The 11,460-nt window shown below is 40.4% G+C and overlaps 1 protein-coding gene and 1 long non-coding RNA gene across 2 annotated transcripts; both read right to left on the reverse strand.

Moving 5' to 3' along the window:
• Positions 1-262: 262 nt before the first annotated feature.
• Kots (Kotsubu) lies at positions 263-4,078 on the reverse strand. Its single transcript, XM_064694228.1, has 5 exons — positions 3,624-4,078; positions 1,700-3,152; positions 914-1,635; positions 657-853; positions 263-599 (listed from the first exon to the last, which is right to left on the reverse strand). The coding sequence occupies exons 1-5, from the start codon at positions 3,767-3,769 to the stop codon at positions 448-450; spliced, it is 2,670 nt and encodes an 889-aa protein (XP_064550298.1). The 5' UTR covers positions 3,770-4,078; the 3' UTR covers positions 263-447.
• A 5,527-nt stretch (positions 4,079-9,605) lies between these two features.
• LOC135437298 (uncharacterized) lies at positions 9,606-10,206 on the reverse strand. The gene is made up of 3 exons (XR_010437662.1): positions 10,074-10,206; positions 9,810-10,006; positions 9,606-9,753 (listed from the first exon to the last, which is right to left on the reverse strand). It is a non-coding gene; the product is annotated as an uncharacterized LOC135437298 (long non-coding RNA).
• Between the last annotated feature and the right edge of the window lie 1,254 nt (positions 10,207-11,460).

Genomic DNA, 11,460 nt, shown 5'->3' on the forward strand with positions numbered 1-11,460 from the left:
ACTATAAGCAATAAGATTAACTGAAAGGGAGATTGAACAAAAGATATTATCAATTGCCAACATAATTTCAAAAATATTTTCTATAAGCCTATTACGCCCATTTCTATATTTTCCGATCTCTGTCTCAGGTCACATTTTCTGCTTTCACAAATATAACATTGAAATTTTTAAGTCACTTAGAAAGACGGCATTCTAGACAGCGTCTTACGTCGCTTGCAACAATCTTCCTCCTTAAATAATCCAATTCAAGAAATGTCATATGTATAGTAAATTATGAACATTAAATGTATTCGAAGTTTCAAGTTTCTCAGAAACAAAAGCAGCATTATCATTGATAATTATATATTAATTATGTATATATGTACATATACATATATTATACTAAAAACATAACAAAAGGACGTTATTCATATCGTCAAAAACGAAGTTTTTCAAAGTGTATTAAAATTAAATAAGTTCCTGGGATAAAATCTTGTCCAAGTGCGGAATGTTAATAAGACGGGTATTTGGCTCAGGTCCTTCGAGCACATTGCAGAGTATTTTATTTTTATCTGCCAGATATTGCTCGAGAATCAAGAAATTTTTGGCTTTATCGAAACCTGAAATCAGTTAAAATATTTTATATAAGTCCAATGGGAATAAGTTTATTTACTTACCATCTATAAAGCATTTGGTGGCATATACTCCATGAAGCACATCGGGCGGAATTGGTTTAATCCGATCCAGGGGAACCACTTCCGAGTTTCCAAAGTCACAATACAAAATACTAGCTTTCTGCCCGATAACCCGCTGGCAAACACCACGGTACCAAGAATTGTCCTCGGAAAACAGGGTCAGGCACATTTCGCCAACGCTGTTTTAAGAGAGATTGGATTAAATAATTACAGACTTTGTTAAAATACACATTATTTACTCAGGTAAATAGCCCGGTTTTAATGTATCGTCTACGCTGCCAATTTTGGCCACAAGATCGAGCAAGTTCTGGAAATTTTCTGCGACCTTCTCGCTGGAGAAGAAGCAAGCTGTTGCGTATCCAGTCTTATGTAGACCCGTAGTATTTAGGATCAAAACTAGCATATTTTCGCCCAGCGGTAAGAGATGCCGCTCCAAATCATTGAAGTAGTGTCGATCCATAACTTTAGACGACTTATCATTTTCAATCGGTGAATTTGGCGGTGAAGGTGGAAGCGGCGGTAATTCAATGGCTGCCATTTGCTCGGCTTGTAACGCCTTGATGGGCTCCGGCGCAACTACCGGGGGTGCAGGTAAGCTCAGAGCTGGCTCCAGCTCAACTGCAACTGGCGTAAACATCAGGGGCAGCATGCGGGTCATCAACGATTGCGGCTCGGCCGAAAAGTCAAGCAAATCAACTGTGCTACCATCGGCATCTTCAAAGTCCACCTGCATCTCCGTCTTCTGAGCAAACAGCTTCATTAGTGTCTGCAGGGCAACTGTATTTGGCGGCACTGCCGACGACGGAATGTTGCAGATGGTTTTGATTTTGACGCGGCATTGGCACACGGGCAAGTTCTCCAAAAATCGACAAGGCATGCGAAGGTTATTCCGTGCCACAAGATGCGTGGAGCCAGTGTCGATGTTACGAACAGCAAACTTATTGTTCTCCAGTCCAGTAATCTGTGGTATTATTTAACGAATCAAATAGATAAATATGAATATATATTTATGGGTTGTAACTAACCTCTGCACGAAAGTTGCCTCGACTGGGACTCACGACCAACACTAGGCTTCCAACGGCGACTTCACTAGACTGCCTAAATGGTGGACATTTTGGTTCCACGTATTTAAATATATCTTCGTATTGCTTGGTCTGTACAGAGCTGATGCAGACCTCCTGGTAGTTGATGACATGCGAGATGTACACCAAGCTTCCGTTTTCAATAGACTCCCGCCAGTACTTGTGGCCCAGGTCGCAGACGCGGCCCAGGAAGGTCATTGCGCGCACAGCGCTTACTTGGGCATTGTCGGCCAGCAGAGTTGCCTGGGCCGTGCGCAACTTGTCCTTGCCTTGCAAGTTCTCCATGTTAAATTTGATGCATAGATTGTCACCGCCTTGCGTTAGCTCCTGCTGCAAGGATCGCGTGTAGCCCTCTGCAGGAGTGACGGCAAATACGCGCAATGCATGGCCGAGTAGCTCACTGGGAATGCGACGCACATCGTCGGTCAACGAGATGCGGCCCTCGTCCATTTCGTAGACCAAATATAGCATAGGCTGCTCTATGAAGTCCAGCAACATGGCACGCCGATAGCCCTGTTTGGTGCGGGCCGCCAGAAAGAATGTACGTATCTCTTCTGGAAAGGGTTCAGTGAATAGCTGTCCAGGCTTGTCACTCAGCCTGGCGTTCAAATCGTCATTTAAATTATCCATAACCTTGATTTGCAGCAAAGCCACTTGCGGCTCCTTGAGTGCGGCGTCATGTTGCAGAGCTCTTACGAAGCTTACCTCCGGATTGATGGCCAGCATTTGTACCGGCAAGTTGAGGGGGATTGTCATTTTGGGCTTCATTTGCACCTGCTCGACGCCATCGGGCGTCTTGCTGCCCAATAGGCGCAATGATAGATTCTTGTTGATCTGCACGCCCGCATTGGTGGGCAGCTTGACCCTCAAGGCAAACGCATTGTATTCGGCCATGCGCGGCACAGGCAAATAAATGTCCTGCAAATCGCAACTAACAACTACGCCATAGTCAATGAGTCGCACCTCGGCGCCGGCATTCAGTGCGATAACCTCACCGCGAAACATTTTATGGTCAACATTGACGCCAACCAAGTCGCCAACAAGAATATCCTGAAATAAGCAGGATTTCTGATACTGCATGCTGCGCGCTATGTTGTCGGTGAGACGCTCCAGGCGCTCAGTATTGGCTACATCCACAACCCAAATGGATCCATCCTTTTCTATGTAAGTGACGCGACACTCGAAGAACTCCTTTTCCGGCGGCATTATAGACTCACGCCATGTCAGACTCCATTTCTTCTCAATTGGCTCGCTAATCTTTAAATCCTTTACCATAGGTTCAAGTGCGATTTGTTCATTTGGAATAGTTGTTGGCCTTGTTGCATTGTTAACGACGGGGGCAGGAACTGCTTCATGCCTAGAAGCCACCGCTGGTATTGAAGCCTTCACCAAGGGTCTAGAAAAATATAATACAGTTACGGATGCGTTACTTAACAATAATAATTGACTACAAATATAAGGACATACTTGGAGTGCCTCAGATTGAATTCACATGCGGGTTTTTTTTAAATAAAATAAATTCGTATGGCATTTGCCCACTTCTTAGAATAGTTTGTCTAACATGATTAGGAATGCACTAATAGACGAGGTCGGGCTGGGGATATATTTTCTTCTATACGTTACATAGTTCGTCATAAAATTATAATACCTTTGTAAGGGTATTAACAAACTGCTCTAAAAAAATAACAGCAAAGTAGAGACCAATCACCAACACATGCATACATAAGAATGTGTAAGTAGACCCTTCTCAGTAAATGTAGTATAATATTTTCTTAATCAATTTTAAAGTGTGCATTCATACACACACACTTACATGCACATAAACTTACATATGTATGTATGAATTTTAAAGACTACTACTACTTACGGCATTATGGAACAGAAATATTTGTGGCGCTGCCAATCCCTCCGTTGACAGACGTCGTTGCAGTAGGATTCTCCGCAACGCTGGCACATTAAACTGGCCAAAGTGCCGCAAACTATGCACGTCAGTTTATTAATATCCAAACTCATAATTGATGCTTAGCAATGATTCACAAGAAATTGACTCTAGAAAAGCGAAATCACGCGGTGTATACAGAAACCAAGAAAGATGGCGGACTAACGGTTGTTCACTTAACGCAAAGCCGAATGTACACATGTACATATATAAAACCAAAGTATGCGATGTGCTACAATTCTTCAATATTAAATTTCACTTGTGTCATTAGTGACTACTCTAGCAGCGTGATTATTATTTAAATAAGGTTAAATAATTGTCGAGCAGTAGCAAATTACTTAATTTAAGTGATTCTTTAATAGCTTTCAGGCGTTTAAATTCCGTGCAAACTCGCGAAGTATCGATATGTTCTTGCTTTAGCTAACTATGCGACTTTTTTGATATACTCCAAAAATGCACTGTTGCCTTCGGCTTGTACTGTTATCGGGGTATGCAATGTTAATGTACGGCGACTGTTATTCTCAAATGGTACTGTTACACCAGTTTACAGTGCTGGTAAACAGACTCATGCTTTAAAATTTTTCAATTGGGACTTTTTGAGTGCAGCGTCGATATAGAAGACAAATAATGTAATGAAGAGTCATTTAAAATCTGAGAGAAACATTTATTTTTCATTAGAGCAATTCAAATTTCAGAATTCAGAAAAATTGTAAAAAAAAATGTTCGCTTAGCTAACATATGGATGGTCCAAACGATGCAAATAATGTTTCAATTAAAGCTTTCGGAGTTGGGATTAAAAGATGGTGTTATTTTATGGAACCCATCTGGCAACTCTGAAATTGTAACGGCGGACACACAAGTGCTTTTAAAAAAGCTTTAGATCCGTCCGCACAAGTCTTTCTCTCTCTTTCTATCTCTTTTTATAAGCGGACAAACGTGTGTCGGTTGCAAAAGCCAAAAGCCAAATTGGCTTGCTTTTATTTCACTGCAGAAAGGGAAAAGGGTAGAGTGCGAGAGAGACAGGCTGATACTGCATTGTATTACTAGTTGTTTTCCAGCAAAGTGTGACGATTCCGTGCAATTAAAGCGGCTTTTGTGGATGTCTTCAACTTCAGACAAATGGTCTCGGATGCAAGCGGAAAACATACTCACACGCACACACACATATATGTAAACAGCCACAGCTGGTTATTGCAGGCAGAACGCCGAATTAACGGCAGTTGGATGTATTACTTGTATTTGTATTGTGTGTATGTTTGTATGTATGTAGATGTGCAGCATCGCTTGTGTATTATGTTGAATTCAATTTACTGTAAAGTTATTTATGCATGCGTATATGTGTGGACACATTGTTATTATTAAGTAGCTTTCCATCGGCTACAACTACAGTTCGTTAATGACCTGTAGGAGCTGCAGGCGCTGTAGGAGCGCAAACGTTGATAAAGGCATCGGTTAACTGAAAGCCGACCTGGGCGCAGGCGTCACGCACGCACACACAACCGCAAACAAAATACACGCAGTGTCTTTAATTGCCCTGCTGCCCGGGAGATGGCAGGGAGCAAGCGGTTAAGACTGCCAGTCTCGCTTGGAGTCGCACGTTTAGTTAACGTTGGGTGGGATTTATGTTTGCCTTACATGCATGTTGTACAAACAATTTAGCTGTAACTGTGACATTCACATACAAACTCACACGCACACACAGACACAGACACGCAGACACGTTCGAACATGCACAGCCAACTGGCGACCTCCATTTAACACCAAACGTGTCATTTGTGGCCATTTGCTGGTTGGTTTGCCTTTCTCTTCTTCTGCATTTGCTTTATGGACTTTTTCAGCTTTTGTGGTCTATTAAGTGGCCCGCAACAGTAAATCAAAATACGTACTGCATAATCTTTATGAGCCTGCCACAATACGCGGCGTATGAGTTATTTAACGCAAGTAAGCGAGCGAGCAACAAGCGGCAGAATTACATTTTTAGTTGTCCCGTTAAAATTACACAAAGTGCCGGCAAACCGTTTCCAGGGCTTAGAACTGGAGAGTGACAACAAAGCGAAATGAATGTGGATGTAGTATAATATAAACTGAAGTTCATTATAAGTAAAAACAAACGAGCAAAGTCTTAAGGCAGCTAAAGAACTTTGCTGCGCATGCAACAGTGGCAAAGACGTTGACAAGACAAAGACCAAGACTAGCCAAGTTAATTGCACTTGGAGAATGTTTCTATAATGCTCTCAGATTAAATCGCCATAGCATATATAAATCTGGGTCAACAGAAAAGTTTTATTACAACTGAATCTGGCATTATAATGATTAAAATGTTTCTCCATAAATTTCAATAATTTACATTAAGACTTGAACTTGATTTAATTATTATTTACAATCGTGTTAGCAGCAAAAATTAGTTGTTTCTGTTTAACTTACTTAAGTAACTATGCTCTTTACATATTTGACATATTTATATATTTATAACGATTAAAATGTTCCTCCATAAACTTAAATAATTTATATTGCGACTTGAACTGATTAATTTTCGATTTAATTATTAATTACAACCGTGTTAATAGCAACAATTAGTTTTTTCCTTTTGCTGAAGTTACTAATCTATTTTAATTATTGACATATTTATATAAAATGATTAAAATGTTCCTCCATTAATTTAAATAATTTACACAACTTGAACTGATTGAGTTTTGATTTAATTATTAATTACAAATGTGTTATTAGCATAAATTAGTTGTTTCTTTTTAACTTACTTAAGTTACTATACTCGTTTAATTATTGACATATTTTCTAGCTAATGATTATTTAATTTCAGTTGTTTTACAATTTTTACAGTGCATCCGGTCATCACACACGCGCAAAAACTTTCCCAAAGCAACAGGAAGCCGCACACACAAGCACATCCCCGTATGGATGGATGGGTTAGGATGCGTCGCATAAAGTTGTCTATCTAAGGCCGTTATTGTGTGTCTGTGCCTGCGTGTCTGTGTGTGTTTGTGCGAGTATGTGTGTCGGCTGGGTCGGTAAGCTTGTATTAAAAGCATATAAAAAGTAACGTTTAAAAACCAAACCTGGCTGGCTGACTGGCTGGCTGGCGGCGGGGCAATGAGCATCGCCTCGCGCAAATAAACAAATTAATAAAAGCCAAATAAAAATACAACAAACAGAAAAAGTAACTGAAGAAAAACACAAGAAAAACACGAGTCATAAATTAAATAGAAACAACGAAAATTACTTACCCAAAAACAGAGGCCGCCCAAAACGCCGAATGTGTCCCCTTTGCTGTGGCTGTCAATTTTTTTGTAGCATACACACAGGCGCGCGTCAAAAAGGAGTGGGCGCCGCTTGACGGCGGGAGGGTGGTGAGGGGGGGGTTGCAGCATTGGGTGCCAGCACGAATAATCTACTAGCGATTTATTTGTTGCTGTCGCCGCGTTCGCAGCCGCAGCCGCTGCCGACTTCGCCGCCAACGCCGCTGCTATTTTTGTTACTTCTTTTTCATATTTTTACTTACTTTCAACTAACGGCAACCGACGTCGCTCTGGCAATGGGCCATAAAGTAACTGCTGCTGCTGCTGCTGCTGCTGTTGCTTTTGGTGTTCGGTTATTCTAGCTCGTCAGCGTCGGCGCTGGCGTCGGCGTCAATGTCGGCGTCCTCGCCATCGTCCGAGCTCGTGCTCGTTCGCCGCAGTCGTGCGTTATCCTTTGCTCCAGTCGGTTGTGCACGCGCTTGGCAGCTGTCTGGCGCACCAATTTTCTCGCCAATTTGCTAACTTGGCTGCGAGACACGTCCAGTGCACACACCTGTGAGCGCCACTAGGCGGCTCTGCCTCTGCCGCTAGCACAACACAGAAAACATACCAAATTTGCACCTAAATTGCTTTAAATTATCGGCACAACATTTGGCACGCGCGAAGTTTGCACGGCGCGATTTGAGTATTGTTTGCCGCCGCCGTCGCCGCCGCTGCTGCTGCTGCTGCTGCTAATGGGTGTTTGTTTGGCGGTTTAAGCTGGAAAAGCGAAAGAACAAAAACATCACCGTTAAGTGTTTTCCAACTTGAAGGCATTAACTTTGGGTCCACTCTGTCCGTGGCTGCAAATCTTGGTAAGCATTTACTTGTGTCTTTCTCTCTCACCCAAAAGCCTTTTTAATTGTTTAAAGTTTTTGAAAATTGGCATTGTTTCTATGAAATATATTAAGCACAATTTGTTGTCCCTAAAAGGTTCGCCTGAACCCATTTCTTAGCATTTATATTTAAATGAGTTTTCGGGTTATGCGTATCAATGTGAAATTTGTTCGCTTTGTAAACGAATCTTAAAATCTATTTCGGTGCTTAACTATGTGGTTAAGATTTGTGAAATTCATCCCTCGGGTAAACGAAAGATTTGCTTTTCCGGGACTCCTGAAGCGTGTAAGCAACTGTCCTGACTTCATCGAGCCGTCACCTTGTCGCACCTGCATTAACATGTTCCTTTTCTGAGCTCCCGATGTGCTTTGCGTGTGTGCAGGCCGCGACGGCTTGTCTTTCTGCTGTGCTCCCGTTGTTGCTCCCGTTGTCGCTCCTCATATTCACGCATAAATTTTAATATTATTTCTATGCTTTAAATGGCCCTCGAGCCGTGTTTTACTATGTTTGTCTGTCTATCTGTGTCGTCGGCTTTCTAGCTTCCCCACATTTGGCTCCCGGTAAAAATAGCACACGGCATGCACTTATCCTTGAATGTAAATTTCAGAATATAAAATTTACATTCATGTGCCGAAAATAGATAGGGGTTCTTTTGTTTGTAACCACATTTAGGTCAAAGAGAGAGAAACTAACAAAGAGACAGAGCTAAAGTCAATTTCATAACTATTTACATTTCGGTAAAATTAAATTTAAAATACATTAAATATTACGTTTTATGTATAAACTGTGTAAAAGGTAAATATTTACTTAAGAAAGTTAGATAATTATTTAAGTTTCATAAATGTAGTAGGATGGGTTAGAGAAAGGGCAAGAGAAGGAAAGAGGAATAGAGGGAGGTTGCAAAAGACAGTGAGTAAGAGAGGGGGAGATATTAGATTAGAGATGCAGTACTACAGTACTCCCTCGCTAAGCGCAACTCAACAGGCCAATTGCTTAAATTGCGCTTGTTGCAAAACTGAGCTATAATTTTCTATTAACGAACGGACTTACTATTAAAGTGAGGTTCCTTTTCTGCACATTAAAATAAAAGTAATTAGAATTAATCTATATATAGAGTAATAATTTAATTTTGAAAATTGGTAACTTTTGGTACCACAATATTTTATTTTGAATTTACGAGCTTAAGAATGCGAATGTTGAGTTTATCGAGAAGTTGCTTGTATCGAGGGTTGCGTTGGGCGAGGGCTTACTGTACTTAAACGTAAAATACATTCACCCTTACAAACATACATTGGAAATTTTCATGCATACAAATCCACATATATATTTATATATATTGTCTAAAATGAAAGAAAGAAAATGAAAATAGCCCTGCGAAATACAATAATGGCTCGAATAAAACAATATAATATTTACTATATAACGGAACTGAATATGAAAAGTATTTACTAATTTTCTGGGCAATAAAAAAAATTTGAAAATATCTGCAATATATGAGATGCAGTTTGCCAATTAAGTATTCTATAAATGTTGCTGATTTGTGATCCTTTAAAATAAAGCAGCATTTGCAATTTGCATATTCAGCATTTCAATTATTTTCGTACGAAGTGTGGGCAAACACGTGGTCATCAGTTTTGCAATTGGCTGTGAGAGTATTTTCCATTAGCACATTTCATTTTAATTAAGCTGGCAAGTGTCACGTACTTCAGTTCGCTTTATTCTGCATTGAGAGCTGTTCCCCTTCCCCTTCCCCTCCCCCTCTCTCTATCTTGTCTGCCTCGTTCGACAGCAGCTTTGCATGATTGCAATTTACCTTTGCCCGTCGAAATGTCAAGTGGTAGCTGTGAATGTTACACAAAGTTCACAATGTTCCAAATTGGCCGCCCACCTGTCTGCGCTCGCTCGCATCAAATTCAAATTCAAACTACCTGAGAACGTACGTATGTATTTGACCCAAATCGTCGTTTGTGCTTAAAACACTTACTTTGATTTGATTTAAATCCAATAATATTTAGTTGGGCCAAATTTGGCGCAATTTCCAAAAGTTTTCGCCGAAAAGTTCCATACAAATTGGCGCCCCGCCCTCAATCGCATTTAATTAAACGCATTTTAATCGTTGGGCGCCACACAAACTGATTGCGCTGTTGGCCTGAAAAGTTTTTCAGTTGCCAAAATCAAACACTAAGAACGGCATTTTTTGGGTAACCAAAGTATAAAGACCCTTGCAGATATATGGCTAGAAAGTTACGACAGATATTTGATATGGTAGTGCGATATGCTCGGCGAACAGTGAAGATTTTGAGTTGGATCAAGATATCTTGAATAACTGTAAAACTCAGGTTAATCAATTAATTAATCTAGAAGTCCAATGAGGATTAGATTTTACTTAAATGGAGGGATCATATTGAAGATCGCAAATTGCAAATTTTATTCCAAATCTAAGAGATAAAAACATTTTTCAAATTTGTAGTATGAGTTTGAATGTAGCAATCATATTGAAGATCGCAAATTTCAAGTTTTTTTCCAATTCTAAGATATGAAAACATTTTTCAAGTATTATGAGCTCAATTTTCGACTGTATGATATACATAGAAGTCAAAGCTGGCCGATTCCGATATATATACAAGCTGCAACAAAATAGAAGACAGGCAGATGTCCATATTGACTTGCTTGTGGATCAAGAGTATATATATATATGAGTATATATGTATGTAAGAGTATGAAGTATATATACTTCATGGCGCCAAAGACGTCGTTTTCGTGGCAGTTGATAATACCCTCTGGTAGGGTATAAAAACAAGGAGTATAAAAACAGTTAGCGAGTTTGGCAGCGTTTATTTAAGTTGTTGCTGCCAATTGTTGGCTTTGAAGTAGTTAATTAAGTGATTGCCTGATTGACGACCAAGCCAGTCATCCCCCCCGCCGGCTAACCAAGCAGAAAAATATTTCCAGTTAGTGATTTGATTTTCAGTGGACTGAGTATTGAGTAACAATTTCTAGCTTCGGCCTTTAATTGGCCACAACATGGCCGAGGAAATGTTGCAGCAGCAAAACAACAAAAGTAAATTAAAGCTGTCGATCCGGGGGACTTAAGAGCGAAGTGCTCTGTCGACTGCAAGTGCCAGGGTCAATTAGAAGGGCCATAACAGAATTAGCCTTGATAAGTGTGTGCACTGCAATAGCTCGGCAACAGTAACAGGACGCAGCGAGCAGGATGAGTTGGCTCCTTTGGCTCGTTTGATTGATAGTCGAGCGGAGTGCAGAACATGACAGGAATAACAAGGTTACTCGTACGTAAGGCCAGCAGCAGCAGCAGCACACATATTAGATTTGTGCACAGTTTAATTCAGCATCATATTTGAGTTATTAATAGATAAAACAAGTAAGAGGTTCTAGTCGGGAGCTCCCGACTAGGGGATACCCTGAACCCCCTTCTTCCAACAGGCGATGGGTATAAAAAAGAAAGATACTTGATATATATATACTATTCTAGAAGCTACTTGTTAAGTTTGGCGACTCTAGCTCATATTATTTGCCGAAATTGTTCAAAAAACATGATTTCGATATCGATTTTTATCGATTACTTGGAAACGGGGCAAGTCATCGAATATCGGAAACAAACTCGATCTGCGCGG

The sequence above is a fragment of the Drosophila montana genome, unplaced genomic scaffold (assembly GCF_035044405.1).
Source record: "Drosophila montana isolate Dmon_TW-CO22-7 unplaced genomic scaffold, ASM3504440v1 contig_3733_1, whole genome shotgun sequence".
In the NCBI taxonomy this organism is placed as follows: Eukaryota; Metazoa; Arthropoda; class Insecta; order Diptera; family Drosophilidae; genus Drosophila; species Drosophila montana.